The sequence below is a fragment of the Cebidichthys violaceus genome, unplaced genomic scaffold, assembly GCF_023349555.1.
Source record: "Cebidichthys violaceus isolate CVI_PGR_0920_01 unplaced genomic scaffold, fCebVio1.0.p SCAF_29, whole genome shotgun sequence".
Lineage (NCBI taxonomy): Eukaryota > Metazoa > Chordata > Actinopteri > Perciformes > Stichaeidae > Cebidichthys > Cebidichthys violaceus.
Window position 1 is genome coordinate 2,729,558 of NW_027176472.1, and position 17,672 is coordinate 2,747,229.

Sequence of the window (17,672 nt, forward strand, 5' to 3'; positions counted from 1 at the left end):
TCTTTCATTATGGTGTGAATTTAAAACCCCCATATTTCTGATGTCCCACTATCGCAAAACATGAAACGTGTGCACACTCCAAGATGAAGACGCAGTTTTAGAAATATTATGATAGACTGAAAAAACACTACGAGTCTACAGCCACTTGCTAACATGCTAACAATGACAATGCCGATATGCTGATGTTTAGCAGGAATCTTAGTGTGTTAGCATGCTAACATTAGCTAATTAGCGGTTAACACGAAGTACAGGCGAGGAAGATGAATGTCATTTGTTCTGCAGGTATTTGGTCATAAACACAAGTTATTGGGCTCATTGAGACGTTGACCTGATGATGGCTGAAAAGTGAGAGGATCAGCCAAAGTTATTACAGTTCATCCTGAGGGGGATATGAAAATCTGAACCAAATTTTAAGGCAATCCATCCAACAGTTGTTGTCAGTTTGGACCAGTACTGTCTGGTCAAAATATATTCCCTTAAATTTAAATCTAAATGTAAAAATGTTCCTAAATATTAGGAATGATCTTTGTTATATTGATTATATAGTGAAAACATTAGCGCTCCACCTTTACAAACTCCTGCAGCGTCTCACACATGAGCTGCTTTTTGTTTTCAGTTTGTTTACTCGTCAGACGGAGACAAGAATCTCCACATAACGGCTCTTAACTTCAAACTTTGTTTTATTAAATCCTCAAGTGTTCATCTTACAAATTAAGACCAACTTTTAAAACAGAAAGTTCACATTCTCCAGTAAAATAACACATTGTAAAAATCAAAATAACATTGAACAAAAGCGTTTTAAGTTTCTTTAACAATAACCCATATTCCTGACAGTCGCTTCATGTATTATGTACACCGTTATATACATTAGTCAGACAAACATGAGACATGAATCGATGCCTGCAAATTGTCCGGCTGATTAAACAATAAAAAAAAAACATCAATACCAACTGAAATGAACAGTAAACGAAAACACACACAAAATGAGAACACATTAAAATAATTGATCCATGTCAACCATTATTGCTTCTGTGACAACAGTAAAAATTATGAAGATTTAGCCCTGTAGTTCTGTGATGAATAACTACTGCAGCACAATTCATCACAAAAAGAACTAAAAGAAAACACAAATAATACAATTAGTATTAACTGTATCTATTTAATTCACAGTCTATATACAAATCTACATATCTGAAAAGAAAAAAAACGTAAAAAAATGTACAATATGAGGAAAGAAATCGTCTGTCAAAAAGAAACATTTTAAGGGAATGACTGTGCTGTAAAATTACAAATTCTTTCACCATATATGACAAACAGCATCTTCTCAGAATGGTTTATTTCATCTGCTGTTGTTGTTTCTGCACCTGCACTGTCTCAAAATGTTTTAAAGCTTTTCAGTTTCTACATTTACGCCTCGTTTCCCACAATTGCAATGACACAGCAACAGAAACATGGTATCTACACCTGCTCCCCGTGGCGACATGTCTGTACCTTTATTAACACTTATTCACTGGAGATGTTGTGTTTGTCTATAACGTGATTGTAAAACTTAAGGCAGGATGATCAAGGCACGAGTTATACACTACAATACAGGTGCTATTGTGTTACAGGAATAATCAAAGCTCAGCAAGAGTGAAAGAAAGAAAAGTTTCTCCTGCTGACGTTACACTTACTAGATACTGATGCCGCGCACATAAAAACAACTTTTCCAGGCTCTGGAAAAATAAAACAAACATTATTGGATTTAAACTTCATCATACAAAAGACAATAATTTACCTTTTTTTTTTTTTTACATTTTGAGGTGTCCTGTTCTACAGAACATGGTTTAAGGGGACATTTTTGTTGTTGCTGCAGTACCGCGGGTAGCCACTAGGATCTTAAATTAGCAGCGAGGCTGAGAGGCGTCGCTGTGTCCAGCTCTCTTAATAAAACCATGATCTGGACCCATTGAAGAAAAACCGTCACTAGTTCATGTCTATAATGTGGGATGAACACTACACTTGGGGGCGAATTCACAAAAGGATTGCGCCACTTTTGCAGCACCTAAACCTGCAAAAAATGAGACAAAAAGAAACTGTAATTCTCAAAGCACCAAAAGGGTGAAACGCACCTTTAACTGCGCTGTCAAGCAAACAGCGGATCAGTGCTCCTGCAATATTTTTCGCATGTAACATGCATGCAGGAAATGCCACAAAATTGGCCCCTTTCTTTGCAAATGAGCCTTATTTCAAAAACTGTCCAATTAACAAAGATCAGCACTGATAGTCACACACACTTACAGTGAGCATTACGCCATAACAGTGTCTAGTCTGCAGAATCCGAAGAAGAAGAAGAAGAAGAAGAAGAAGAAGAAGAAATTATTAGCGTCTTCAGAGAGTTCATACTGACAGACTGGGATTTTAAATCACAGATACGGTTTCTCTCTGTCACATTGAAAGTTCCTGAAGTTTTGAGGAATTTGTCGTTTTCTGTCTGCCATTGTTCAACATTTATAGATTTGTTTCCGATTCCGATCGGTGAGTATGGAAGTCTGTGCACCGATCTGGTATAGCGTTATCATACATATGTACTCTACACAGGAACAAGAACACATCATGTCATTTGCTACCTGAATCCGTACATCCTGCCTGATCGCTACTGCACATGCGCAAAGAATCCAGACGTCTCACTCGTTAGCCCCTGAAAAAAAAACGATTTGCTGCTGATTTCTAACAATCGCGCGCGTGCTAGCCACTAGCCAGCACTAGCAAAATGTCAGCAATATTTTACACTGGAAAAATCCCACCAGTAACACAACGTTGTGTTTTTACCTCACTGGTATCGCATCGGTACTTGGTATTGGCATCGGGTAAGAAATAATTGTATTGGGACATCTCTAATCATTATATAGTGTGCTACATGCATAAGCAAAAAAGAGGTTAAAATTAACTCGGCAGCAGGTGTTTCATGTCACAAAATAAACGTTTAGTGGGGGTCACTGCTAATGTTAGCACGCTAACCTTCAAGCTGTCCTAGCTTTCACTTTCTGAGCCAAACACAAACCTAACAGCAATGTTCAAAGGGACAGATGTCTTAAACTGTACAATAACCATCGCTACGTCTCCTAGCAACTCTTCCCGGCAGACGTCAGTCAACACCCAGAGGCTGGAAGCTGAGGGTCTGATTTCACATTATCTCCAAAAACAGGTTTATCCTCTCTTAATGGAAAAAAAAAAAGAACAACTGCAGTAACATTTTTGTTAATATTTCTTTACAAAATAGTTTTTAGGTAATCATTTAAATTTCAGTTTGACTTTAGGATTCTTGTAAATTAGGTTACATTTCAAAAATTGTGTTGAAAAATCATTTAACTCCCTGGAGTATATTATAGAAAAGGCAGCGTGCCGCTCCAATGAAAAACTTCTCTAGTCTTAACCAATTTTTTTATATTTGTGTTTTTGTTAGGACACTGGTTAATTGAAACCTTTTGTCAGACTTCTTTCAACCACAACCTTGTTTTTATATATCTTTGAAAACATGATGACTCAGGTATTGACGGGTGATTTTCGCAGATCAATCCCTAAATCTTTTCCCATGTGAGTAAACTTAAGACACCACAAAGAGTCACATCCCTGCTGCACTAACAGCTCCTCACATGATAAAAGAGGCAATATGGTTTCAAGAATCACAGAAGACAACTGTAGCTGGAGAAGAAGACGAAGGACTTCTTCAAAACAACCTTCACGGGATTGTGAGAAGGTGACAGGAAACACAGGAGGAATGAAGAGTTCGGAAGAGGGAGTTCAACACTTAAACAGAGTCTAAACTCCCGGTTTAATTCGAGGACTTCAGCTCGAAGCGACTGTACACCTGCTTGGACTTCATCTGGTTGTATTGGTTCACCAGGTCCAGCTTGCTGTGGCCCAGCGTCATTCGTTTCTGGTCCTGCCGGTTCATCAGCACGGTCGGCGAGAGCGGCGGCGGTGGCGGCGGCGGGCTCTGCTGGCTCTCCGGCTCCGGTTTGGTGAGGTCCGGCCCCCCCCAGGGTGCGGTGCCGTGAGGGGACGGTGACCGCCGGAAGTTGTAGGTGTCTTTGTTGGAGGCGGGCAGGAAGAGGTCTGAGAGTTTGCTGAGGAGCGGGTTGGAGGGAGTCTTCTGCTTGTTGGTGAGTTTGCCGTCGTTGACCGGGGTGGGCGTCTGGGTCTTGGGGTTCAGGATTGAGTTGGGGGTGCCGGCGACGGGCCCGGCGCTGTGGAACAGGCTCGGTTTGTGGTCGTACAACCCCAACCCCTGGAACTTGGAGGAGGCGCCACCTATATTGGACCACATGGCGTCCGTCGGCTTCGACTTGTTCCACTCGCTGCCCATCGGCTGACCGTAGGGCGGTGGCGGTCGGTCCATAGCCGGGCTGTGATTGGTCCCTCCGTTAGCTGAGACTCGTGTGACGTGACTCTGAGGCGTCAGCGTTTGTCCTGACCCTCTCCTCTCGGTCAGGTGGGGGTTGCTGCTGGACTCCTTCTTGTCGTGACTTTGAGTGACCTTGTAGACAGTGTTGGAGTTCAGCCCGGGTGCAGCCTTCACACTGGACACGCTGTTACTTGATTGGCTGCTGGAGTTTTCAGAGCTCACCCAGTCCCTCTGCCTGCTGGAGGAGGGAGGGGAAGTAAAGATCAGTACACCAAATACTTTTTGATGATATCGTCTGTATTTTATACAGTACAAGTACCGAAAATCTCCACTTCAGTAGCTCTTAAATACACCAAACTTTACACGTTAATTTCTCTCTATGTTCTGAAGGTTTCTACAGAGGGGTTTGTTCACACATCATTCAGAGACTCATTTATACAACATTCTATAACTAAAAACATGGAAGAAATTGTGTTTTTATATGGATGTTGACAGTATTTTCTGATTTATGGAGTGATACAAAGAGGTATCATAAATTCTCTCTGTAAAAACCTTTGACTCTTATATGTCAATAAAATGAAACAATCATTTTAAACCTGGCTTTATCCAATGTTCAGATATCTGTTCTGGAAATGTATGAAAATAAGCACATGTTTGATAAGATGATGCCTCCAGCTTGGTACCTGTCAGAGAGTAAATCCAGCCCCATGTCCGGGCCGAGCCCCCCGAGCGCCATGCCGCCGGGGGTCATCATGGCTTGGAACGGCTGGTAGTAGGGCACCCCCTCGTCCTCGGGGTTATAGAAGCAGTCGATGATCTGAGAGTCGGCGTACAGACAGCGGAACTCCCTGTCGAAGCTGTCGGTGATGCGACCTGAGAAATGCATCACCATGTTGCTGTGCACCTGAGCCGACAGCCAGGTGAAACTGGAGAGGAGACACAACACGAGAGACCAGTGAGCTGCAGCGTAGGTGATCTGGATTTGAGAAAAACTGTGTTTTTTAAGGGCCAGTGTGTAGCATTTAGGGGGATCTATTCGCAGAAATGTGTTTTCCTTAGCTTAGAATGAGTCATATCTACATAGGGAGTCCTCTTCACAGAGTCCGCCATGTTTGCAAGGTATGCTTTAGGACGGTATTTGACAGAGACCTATACGCCAGAGACGTATACGGCGTTTCTACGTCACTCCTCCTCAGTCCAGATATGGTCACTTCCTGTTCACTGGTTACAAAAAACCAAGATGGCGACAGCCAAGATCAAAGAATCCAGAGATGCAGTCTGTTTGCTGGGTAGGAATGGTGTTCATTAAATGACTCTCATGCAAACTAGAAATTATGAAACAAAATGTGACTTCAGCTGTCATCTCTGTCCACCTCCAGCTGATAAACCTGCAGATCAGTGCTAACAGTTTCCTGGACGATGATGAGTCACCACGGTGACTCAGCTTATCAGCTTATCTGCCAGCGACAGGTGAACATGAACACTGAAAAAAAGGCTGGCCGAGCTGCAGAAATAATGCCCGTCACGGCTCAGAGGTATTCCATCACACAAACGTCTGACTTCTAGTGAATGCAACATATTACCCAGCAGGCCTGAGACACATGGAATAGAAGACAAATGAACAAATGTTTAGAAGAAGGACGAGAGAATCGTCAACAGACCGGATCTGATGTTGATCTCCATGACATCTACTTTATCTTTCAACATTACAATAACGACGTAAACAGTTTCAACTCACATGAAATATCCTGATTAATATGAAAATGTTAGACAAAAGAACATGCAAGAACATTTGATTTTGTTGCCTAAAGCTAACTGTTGGTGGTTTAGTTGTCTAAAGCTAACTGTTGGTGGTTTTGTTGTCTAAACTTAACTGTTGGTGGTTTAGTCGTTTAAAGTTAACTGTTGGTTTAGTTGTCTAAAGCTAACTGTTGGTGGTTTTGTTGTCTAAAGCTAACTGTTGGTGGTTTAGTTGTCTAAAGCTAACTGTTGGTGGTTTAGTTGTCTAAACCTAACTGTTGGTGGTTTAGTTGTCTAAAGCTAACTGTTGGTGGTTTTGTTGTCTAAACCTAACTGTTGGTGGTTTAGTTGTCTAAAGCTAACTGTTGGTGGTTTTGTTGTCTAAAGCTAACTGTTGGTGGTTTAGTTGTCTAAAGCTAACTGTTGGTGGTTTAGTTGTCTAAACCTAACTGTTGGTGGTTTTGTTGTCTAAAGCTAACTGTTGGTGGTTTAGTCATCTAAAGCTAACTGTTGGTGGTTTTGTTGTCTAAAGCTAACTGTTGGTGGTTTAGTTGTCTAAAGCTAACTGTTGGTGGTTTTGTTGTCTAAAGCTAATTGTTGGTGGTTTAGTTGTCTAAAGCTAACTGTTGGTGGTTTAGTCGTTTAAAGCTAACTGTTGGTGGTTTTGTTGTCTAAAGCTAACTGTTGGTGGTTTAGTTGTTTAAAGCTAACTGTTGGTGGTTTTGTTGTCTAAAGCTAACTGTTGGTGGTTTAGTTGTCTAAAGCTAACTGTTGGTGGTTTAGTTGTCTAATCTAACTTCATGTAGTTATTTTAAGCCCAATCATGATACTTTCCTTTAGCCTAATTTTCCGACGACACTAAAAAAAACAGTAAATTCTTGTCCCTGTACACGAAACCACTAGTTTGCATTTCCTGACTATTTCACCGTGACAATGTGTTGGAACTGGACCCAAACAATGAAAGGACTCTTAATAATCTACCATATTCAGTTAAAAAAGAAACAGAACAAAAAACATCCATCTGTTTCTGACTTTAAACCCTCTTGAGGACATTTAAGGCGAGCTGCTTCTACTGAGACACTGAGTGTGTTTGTTTCACAGCAGCCAGACTCAACCTGCAGGACAACTTTCCTCCGTGATAATAATAAATCACTCACTGCTCAGATACGCCGCACTCGATTCACCTGGAGTTAAAGTCCTGGTATGTTCTCAGGAATGACTGATATGAGCACGCCTTCAGCTAACCGTAAATCATAAAGTTCCCTTCAGGAAGAGAAGTCATCTCTCCGGCCTGCAATATAAATAATGTGTTTGATAATCAAATCCTATTTCCCTTCAACACGGGAGTCATGTCATAAAAGTGATACCTGGGTCATATCTTCTATGTTCCACGTCAATCATGTCACGGTCATCTCTGCTGTTTCCAGTGACTGTTAAAATGCCAACTGCTTTAACTTGTCATCGTGAAGTCAATGTTGATTGCACAATGAATTGGTTGTGGAATAATGACATCGTCGGTTCCCAGGAAGCCTCACTTCCACTGTGAACTCCACAGAAAAATGGACGCTCCATATGCGGCACAAAGAAAAGTGCGTCAACCAAAACAAGGAAGAGGATAGCGCTTTTAACACTCCCCGGCTATCAGAGTGTAAACCGGCGCTTTAATGGGTTTTAATATCAGAGGTATGAAGGGTGGGAGGGAAGGCAGCGCTCAGGTGATAAGAAAACATTTGCCTCGCTGGAGGACCTCGCCCTTCATTCCAACACCAGCCGGTTTTTGATGCCCGTCAGCCGCAGCATGACTCTACCCCAACGCAACAGAAACCAAACTACGAGCTAAAAAACACTCCACTGCAGCCGTCGAGCCAAATCTGAGACCCTCGTGTCAAGAGAATATATATAAAGAAAAACCAGCTGACTGAACAGAAAACGACTTTTGACAGAATAAAAACGGGCAGCGGAGTGGATTAAGGCGACACGCCTGCATCGGGTGACTGATGGTACAACAATGTGTGAATATGAACTCGGAAATACTTCTGAGGAGGAGTCATCTCGACTGTCAGCTGTCTTGTTAATTACAGGGATCATTGTTGAAGTTGTGAAACACTTGACGAAGCTGCTAAATCCAGACTAACTGCAGCGACTCGCCACAATAATGAGGCGCGTAAAATAACGACATAATGACGCAGATTTGTAAAAGAAAGTCTGAATTCAGGTTTCGTCAGGTTTGACCGCAGGACGACGAGCAAACCACTTTTAAAATACTTGTTTTCTGAATAGAGTTTGGATCGATCGGTGCTAGGCTATGCTAACATTGTAGCTGCTCCATCAACACTATAAAATATAGATATACGGTTATTTTTTACACCATAGAGAGTCTATGGTTTACACATATGTCTTCATACACATAGTTTTGTCTGGTACAAATATGAGGTTGTGGAGCTCTGGGTGACCAAAGACTGATACGGTATGTTTTTCTCGAGTCAACAACGTCAGGAGGAGAATCCCTTCCATTGATTGTGATGAACGTTAAGCTTGTGTCTGTGTGTGTGTGTGTGTGTGTGTGTGTGTGTGTGTGTGTGTGTGTGTAATGATCTCTGACTCTCTGACGTACGAGAACACTTTGTGTGTTTTACGGGTTTCAAGCTTTGCTCAGAATTCTGTGGGAAAAGATTCCTGGAGAGGACAATAAAAAAAACAAAGAAGAAGAATCAGAAGTGAAAATATAAAGAGTATAAGAAGTGAGGCTAACACCAGTGGGATATATAGAATAATAGCATTAATTCATGAAAAAATAAAAGTAATATTTTTTCAGGATATTGAGCGGAATATTTGGCAACGATGAGTAACGAACGCTTCTATTGATTCACATGAGATTGAATATTAAATAAAAGCAGCTGCAAAGCGGATCACAGGGTCCTAATCTGTTATTATCTAACCGGCTTTATTACGATTCAGTGAAGTCGTGTGTTGATTAACAGTTTTACACGTCTGCCTGTCACACACTTTTGATTTAATATCATTAATAACGTTGTAAACTGTGTCTCAAAGGGCAGAAACTCACGAGTCCAACTGCAACAGCGTTGAACGTCTTTCTTCAAACGGGACGTGACAGACTTCTGTATCTGAATTAAAGGGTTTTATATCATTGTCAGGCTCCACATAATATTATTATTATATCATACTATTATTATTATATTATTATATAAACTAATAAAAGCACTCTGGTGGAGCTTCAGTCTGTTGTTGAGCAGCAACACAAGGATAATACTCTAAAGACCGTAATCATCTGCTGCCTGATTACTACTTGATCCCTACATGGCAGATGGAGGTGTGTGTGTGTGTGTGTGTGTATTGCTCACCTGTATGACCCGGCGATGACCTGTTCACAGTCAATGATCAGAAACTTCTCCAGGACCTGACCGCTGAATTTCTTGCCGCTCTTGGTGCAGTAAGTGTCGCCACACGTGCTGCGAATCCGCATGTTCTGCACACAGACACACACAATTTACTGATACCAATGCACACAGACACACAATATGTGTGACTTGAATCATCACAGTGTCAAAATGTTTCCTTCGACTTCTACGATACCAAACTGAATAATTGGGAGTTTTAGATTGTTGCTCAGACAAAACAAAGAAATGGATATGGATATAACCCCCATGATATTGTGGCTTTTGGGAAATTGCGTTGTTCAAAATTCTATTATAGTATGGACCAAACGCATGGCTTGCTTTAACAATTGGTAGATTAATCGACAGTAAAACATAGTTACACTTCTAAGCAGCCTGAACTCTTAATGGAACCTGAAAAAGCAGGTTTTTGGAGGAAACAAGTAATTTAAGTATTTAATTTTTGTCCTCCACTCAAACAGTTAAAGTCTTCATTCACAGCAAAGGTTTTTCTTATGCACACATGCTGCTGTTTTGCATCTCTATTTCCTTCCTTCAGGCCGCATTTGGCTGCAGTTAATTTCTGTGGACTAATAAAAAAGAAATCAACACGCAGAGACTTCAAATTTGCAAGTGACAGATGATTCATCACTGTTAACGTGTCATCGTGCCAAGAACATCACTTCGGTGTGAGCAGACGGCGATGTGTTCGAGGAGGCTCCGACGTCTAGAATCCCACAGAAACCCAACGGAGGTGGAGTCCGCGGTCCACGGAGAGCAACCCGAGAAGAGACTCTCTGCAGCAATCGCTTTGTTGCTTTCAACGACACAACCGTAGAAGAAGAAAACGGTTGAGACAGTTCACCAAACGGTTGAATGATGGAGCCGGCAAACAAGAGGACAGTGTACACTTCTCAGTGAGACGTCCCGCTACATGCTAAGCTCTGCATTCCTGTCCTCTAACGCTCCAGTGTGACTTCTAGAAGCGGAGTGTAGAGACAGCGATACTGCTGAGGTTTGCAAATTGTTAGACAGGCGCTTTTTATACAAAACTCAGTCCAGCTAACGTCTTCAATTAGAAGCAGTACAAACAACGACACCCGAGGACCCATTCACACCAAATCAGGCGTTTGCTGCAGAAGCACCAGTCCTCCCATTGGTTTGAAGGCAGGTGGTGCGTTCAGGCCGTGGGGGGGTGGGCGGTCCATGTTTACTTCCTGTCAGCTGATGTTATTCACAAACTCTGCAACTGGGCAACGTCTCCTCGTAATATGATTCGTATGAAATCTTACGGAAAGTAACACGTGTCAATTTCCAAAATAAACTTCCTATTCCATGGAAACAACTTAGTTCACCTGTGTGGTGTTTTTCTGGTCTTTATACTTCCTTGTTCATGATTACGTGGATAAGATACGTAAAATGATTTTGTCAAATACCTACGAAATACGGCGCAATATTTTTCGTAGGTATAGCTACGAATGCTGGATGGGTCTGTCCACAGTGGACCTGGTCTCTACTGGATGATCTGGGTCTGTCCACGATGGACCTGGTCTCTACTGGAGGATCTGGGTCTGTCCACGGTGGACCTGGTCTCGACTGGATGATCTGGGACTGTCCACGATGGACCTGGTCTCTACTGGAGGATCTGGGTCTGTCCACGGTGGACCTGGTCTCTGCTGGAGGATCTGGGTCTGTGCACGGTGGACCTGGTCTGTACTGGAAGATCTGGGTCTGTCCACGGTGGACCAGTCTCTACTTGAGGATCTGGGTTTCTGGTGAACCTGCATGAGTTCATCTGGTTTCACCAGAATCTGACCCGGTGGCTCCGATGACGAGCTTTAAGAATAACTCTATAGAAACAGACCATCTTCTCTCTGATGGTCTCTGTACTGATGGAGGTCTGATAGAGGATCAGGACTACACTGAGACCGGTTCAGGACCGGTTAAGAGTTGCTCACAGTAACTTTACTGTTGTGATGGTCTGGAGGGTCACATTTGCTCACTGACAGCAATGATAGAAGTAGCGCTCAGTACTTACACTCATGTGTGAGCTCTGGATGTCCAGTGCGGAGCACATGTCTGTGAAGTGGTCGAGGTTTTTCTCGTCCAGCAGGATGTAGACGGGGACTTTGCGCTTGTTGGACGCCTCCATCAGATCACACAGCAGGTCCACGTCCGTGAACACGTCCATCACCAGCGCGATCACCTGCAGCAGCGGGGGAGGGGGGGGGACACACACGACAGACGTCATCATACAGGCTTTCATATTTTTAATATTCATTCAGACCTGGTTGTCTCACTGCCGACTCAACATTTTTTGGGGTTTTTGAAACATTATGAAGACGTCAACTTGAGCTCGTGGAAATTTTTCAATTAACCAATTAACCGAAAACATAATCTACTGATTAATTCTGAATGAAAACAATTAAAGCGCTGCTTTGATTTTATGCGTCGCTTTATATTTAAAGTGACGAATGCTGAAGGTTTACATGAGAGCGGGCGGCCTTCTCCCTCATGGTTCTAACTTTATAACACAAAAAAATTAATAACCTAACGAGTAATATTACGAATGCAATAAGAATCCAGCTACAGAGGACACGTTCCTGCTAAAGACAGCGGTGAAAACACACCTGTGGCCAGTTCACAGTGTTCATAGCATGAATAGTTTTTGGTTTTACTACGTTGCAGTTTGCACAATAAAAATGATTTAAATTCTGCAACTGTTTCATGCATTCGGATCACTTTGTGAGACCAGGCAAAGGTTAAGAGTCAAAGCCTTCAGCTTGCTGACATTAAACTATTTTTATATTCTCTGACAGTAAAGCAAGTCTTCATAAAGGTCCAGTAATGAAAACAAAAAGTGAGACTACGAAACCACCAGAATCTTAAAAAAAATACCGTGACGTAGGGCTGGTCGGTCTACCGGTTCAACTACCGGTTCAGCTGTACATGGAGGGTCTTAGGACCCGGGGGAATGTAGGTGAAGGAAGCAGGAAGAGACGGAAGACACGCCCACACAAACAGATGGGGGTTTAGTTATAGATCTGTAATATTTACATTTGCAATGATTTATGACTCAAAGATAATTATAGCTTCAAACGCTGCAGCGCGTTTGTGAAGAACTCGTTCAACCTGTTCCGGGGTCCCGACAGAAAGGTTCTCTCTTGAGCTGCTGACGTCTCCAAGAAGTTCCCATCATGCAAAGCGTGCAAAGCAGAACCTAGCTGCTATTTGACTTTAGTGCGACACATTTTGCGAGTAATCCAAACGGACTAAAAAATAAAGTGGTACCCTTTAAAAAAAAAAGGGAACTGGAGCTTTTGTTCTGGATATAATATATTTAACATAAACAGTCTCACTTTACAAATGAGCTATTTTACGCGGCTTTAAAAGGAGTGAAGGGACCCTGCATACAGCAGGTGTTATGCAACATTAACACACAAATAACACATCTGACTGCATGTACGGACGTCCTGATGCCCGCTGGCGTTACGCACATGAGCGTGTGAATGAGCAACGCATACCAAAGATGACTGACAGGACTGCAGATGCGGTTATGATATTTTCTCCTGTTCAAAACGAGCAACGCAACCAACGCGAAACGACAGCAGCTGCGGATCAGAACACACGTCGGTGAGTATTTGTGTGAATACAACACTCTTTTGTTCTTTAAGTCAGGCGAGTCCTGCACAACGAAACGATGTGCAGAGAAAAGATACGTCTCCTTGACTGCACTCACATTACAAGAAGCCAAAGGTCCTCTATTGTCGACTTGAGATAAGAGCAACGAACAGCTGTTGATCAGCTGCATCCACTGACTGCTGACCATAAACCTGCTGACTCTGCACAAACGAAAGAGCTCAGTGTTGCCGCCATGTCGAGAGACGACATCTCGGCCTCTCAGACAAGATTCCCTGCAGAGATCAGACCGGTTTAAAAGTCTTTTATTAGCATCATAACACATGATGCATTTCTAAAATAGACCGTGGAGAAGAAGGAAGCGTCTGTGGAGAGCTGACTCGTGTGGTCAGTTCAGTGACCACGGAGACAGTTGGGCAACATGTGTCGTAAACTCATGAGTCTCAGTCACAAGTCACGATCCAACGGTTGTACATTAGTGAACAAAGTCATTGTTAACCAGAGTGCCGGGTCCCTGGGTGGATCACTGAATGGGGCCTCCCGGGGCCAAGGGGCCCGAAACATCCTCAGTTACAACAACCTTAAAGAGACGCAACAACCGTAAAGAGACGCAACAACCTTAAAGAGACGCAACAACCGTAAAGAGACGCAACAACCTTAAAGAGACGCAACAACCGTAAAGAGACGCAACAACCTTAAAGAGACGCAACAACCGTAAAGAGACGCAACAACCTTAAAGAGACGCAACAAACGTGAAGAGACGCAACAACCGTAAAGAGACGCAACAACCTTAAAGAGACGCAACAACCGTAAAGAGACGCAACAACCTTAAAGAGACGCAACAACCTTAAAGAGACGCAACAACCGTAAAGAGACGCAACAAACGTGAAGAGACGCGACAACCTTAAAGAGACGCGACAACCTTAAAGAGACGCGACAACCTTAAAGAGACGCGACAACCTTAAAGAGACGCGACAACATTAAAGAGACACGACAGAATTACAAAGAGACACAAACTGTCACAATAAGATGAACAACTTCTACAGAGAGACACAAAACGATTAGGAAGTGACGCAAACTACCACAATAAGATACAAAACAAACAAAGAGACAAAACAAACAAAGAGACAAAACAAACAAAGAGACACAAAAAACAATTACAAAGAGACGCAAACTACCACACAAATAACAACTATAGGGAGACGCAAAACAAAGACACACAAAATGACCAAAGAGACACAAAAAACAACTACAAAGAGACACAAAACTACTATGAGACGGACACAACGACACAAAGATGCAGCAGTATTTTGTCTTGCTGCTACAGATGGGGGGGGGGGGGTCTCATTGTCCATAGACCTTTCCAAATCTGTGAGCCGAGGTCAGCTGATGATCGAGTGACTCAGAGATAAGAGCTGATCAGAGACTCAGCTGTTTAACAAGTGGAACCCTCAGGAGACAGAAAGCAACGCACTGAGGCAGAGACAAAGCGCACAACAGCGACTGAAGGAAACAGAAGGATTTCTTTGTCGCGTTGTTTGTCGAGACGCCGTCTGTGACGTTTCCTGAACAAACATGAAGACGTGAACTCTCTCAACTGAATATGCAAATATGTCAAAGTCTGACTGACACAAGATGTCTCTTCTTCTATTGTTTTCAGGTCATATCATGTTCTTCCACTTCATTCGTGTCACAGCTTATATGAATCCACTGCTGTCATTGTACTGTCTTATTAACGGATTATTAACAGATTACTATCAGATTATCTGCTCTGACCTGAATGTAGAAACAGAGTTTTCAGCCTTATGAATAAACGGTTTAAAGTTGTATTCATAATACTCAGACAGAAGATCAGCCATGGTTCAACTTCTGTGATGTTAGACTACATGAGGAGCTGATCACTGGACCCACAGACCTCCTGCTTCACTTCTCTTCTCTTGATCCACTGATGATGATGATGATGATGATGATGATGATGATGATGATGATGAGTGTGTGTTTAGGTGTCAATGTGTGCTGCTAGTACGGGTCTAATGCTCAGCAAGACAGATATTACATATACAAGTCATGAAGTCAGATTTAAGGAATACTTTTCTATAATAAACCGGAAACATGATGAAAACTATAAAACCCAAATAAAACTTTAAAGTTAAACAAAACGCTCTCCTGCTGTTTTTTTTGTTGACTGGAGTTATTATGAATATATAATAGAGGATGAAGCAGACCTTTTTGGCCGTGTTGATCAGGGACCTGATGAGGTCTTTCACGTTGTGGGACTTGTCCCTCTGGAAGTAGATCTGCGTCTCCGACGGTCCGTACCTCGCCGGGGACTCCGGCCAGCCGAGCTCCAGCATCGGCGGCTCGTCGTCGGACATCATCGGGAAGTAAGTCCCGGAGGTGAGGTCGGACACGGCGTCTCCGTCCCCGAAGTCCCGGTCGTTGGGACCGCCGCCGCCGCCGCCGTTGCTCTCGGGGGCGCACGTCTTGGCCGCTTGCTCGGTGATGTAGTGCACCTCCAGCGGGGACAGAAAGTTGAGCTCCCGCTCCTCGGTCAGCACCCGGCGGTACTCCTTCTCCCCTTGCTCCAGCAGGGCGTCCGTGGCCAGGCGGGCCGCCTCGTTGTGGCTCAGCTCCAGCGTGGACACCTGCCTCCACGGGTTCTTCACCTCCTCCAGCCGGGAGGCCAGCTTGCCCAGCGGCTTTCTGCCGGACGCGGCCGGCCGCAGGCCCTCCGAGCTGATCATGGTGCCGGGGTGGACCGCAGCTCCACGGGGGGGGGGGGGGGGTTAACACTCAGCAACACAGGAGGCCTAATAAAGAGATAAACTAGTTCCTAATATCAAAGCTTTGTGGAAACATTATAGCTCAGAAGGAGACATTGTAACCAAATAAACTCCAGCGGATCAATACTCCAGCGGGTCCACGTCGATGCACCGACAGGCTGCTCACCTTGTTTGAATACGGGTTAAGCTCTGAACTCACAGTGACTCCATAAAGTCGTATTATAGAGGGATTATTTCAACTGTTTCTGTTTTCTGTCGTCCGGGTTTTAATCGCGATAATAATCCGGTTTCCTGTCCGAGGCGCTGAAATGGTCCTCTCTTCTCTAGTTCCTCGTCATGTCACACTCCTGTCCCAGGAGCCTCTTCCCTCAGTGTGTGAGTGAGTGTGAGTGTGTGTGTGAGTGTGCGCGCGTGAGAGAGGCTCACCTGTTGCTACCTCTCCTGTTATTGGTCTCCAACGTGGACATGCTCCTCCTCCCTCGTCCTCCTCCCTCCTCCTTTCTCCCTCCTCCTCCTCGTGTCCCTCCGTTGTCAAGCCGACCAGTTCAGCAACAGACAGGATGGCCAACTTCTGGTAAGACATTTCAAAATAAAGCCCGCGTGAGAACGCGCACACCTGTTTGTGTGTCACAGTGTTTTATTTGAAGGGTCCGTCATTGGATAATAATGATGTAAACTCGTGCTTATTCTGAGTCAAATGTGAATTTAATTAAAATAAAAAATCTGACAATATTTTCAATATAAAGCTCTTCCTCATTATGATACATTCTTTGTGCTTTTATCATATTCTACAATGAGAATTAATGAATCAATGAGAATCAATCCAGCTTCTTTATTGTTTTCTTGTTAACTGCTCTACTTGCAGTTTTTTTGTATGTGCTTTTATTTTGAAGGCAGCATTGCCTAACTTCCTCACATCCTTGTCTCCCTAAAAAAAACATTTAATCACCACTTAGATTCTGTCACTAGATAAATCTACGAAAGGTTATTTATGTCAACTGTTTGTTGACATAACTGATAAACAGGAAGTGTGTCGCACACGCACACACACACACACACACACACACACACACACACACACACACACCTCCATCTGCCATGTAGGGATCAAGTAGTAATCAGGCAGCGGATGATTACGGTCTTTAGAGTATTATCCTTGTGTTGCTGCTCAACAACAGACTGAAGCTCCACCAGAGTGCTTTTATTAGTTTATATAATAATATAATAATAATAGTATGATATAATAATAATATTATGTGGAGCCTGACAATGATATAAAACCCTTTAATTCAGATACAGAAGTCTGTCACGTCCCGTTTGAAGAAAGACGTTCAACGCTGTTGCAGTTGGACTCGTGAGTTTCTGCCCTTTGAGACACAGTTTACAACGTTATTAATGATATTAAATCAAAAGTGTGTGACAGGCAGACGTGTAAAACTGTTAATCAACACACGACTTCACTGAATCGTAATAAAGCCGGTTAGATAATAACAGATTAGGACCCTGTGATCCGCTTTGCAGCTGCTTTTATTTAATATTCAATCTCATGTGAATCAATAGAAGCGTTCGTTACTCATCGTTGCCAAATATTCCGCTCAATATCCTGAAAAAATATTACTTTTATTTTTTCATGAATTAATGCTATTATTCTATATATCCCACTGGTGTTAGCCTCACTTCTTATACTCTTTATATTTTCACTTCTGATTCTTCTTCTTTGTTTTTTTT

General features: G+C 43.0%; 1 protein-coding gene across 1 annotated transcript; it reads right to left on the reverse strand.

The window, feature by feature from the left end:
- Positions 1 to 662: 662 nt before the first annotated feature.
- On the reverse strand, positions 663 to 16,316 carry fam83c (family with sequence similarity 83 member C). The gene is made up of 5 exons (XM_068722262.1): positions 15,387 to 16,316; positions 11,561 to 11,728; positions 9,490 to 9,614; positions 5,071 to 5,313; positions 663 to 4,625 (listed from the first exon to the last, which is right to left on the reverse strand). Exons 1-5 carry the CDS (start codon positions 15,903 to 15,905, stop codon positions 3,815 to 3,817), a joined length of 1,866 nt encoding a protein of 621 aa, XP_068578363.1. The 5' UTR covers positions 15,906 to 16,316; the 3' UTR covers positions 663 to 3,814.
- Positions 16,317 to 17,672: the final 1,356 nt, after the last annotated feature.

What these genes read in the sequence shown, in the direction of transcription:
- fam83c (XM_068722262.1), bottom strand. Translation starts at nt 15,905, where the DNA reads ATGATCAGCTCGGAGGGCCTGCGGCCGGCCGCGTCCGGCAGAAAGCCG. An exon ending in TCCAGAGCTCACACATGAGT is followed by an intron (nt 9,615 to 11,560) that starts GTAAGTACTGAG and finishes GTCTGTGTGCAG; the next exon opens with AACATGCGGATTCGCAGCAC. An exon ending in CTGGATTTACTCTCTGACAG is followed by an intron (nt 4,626 to 5,070) that starts GTACCAAGCTGG and finishes TCCCTCCTCCAG; the next exon opens with CAGGCAGAGGGACTGGGTGA.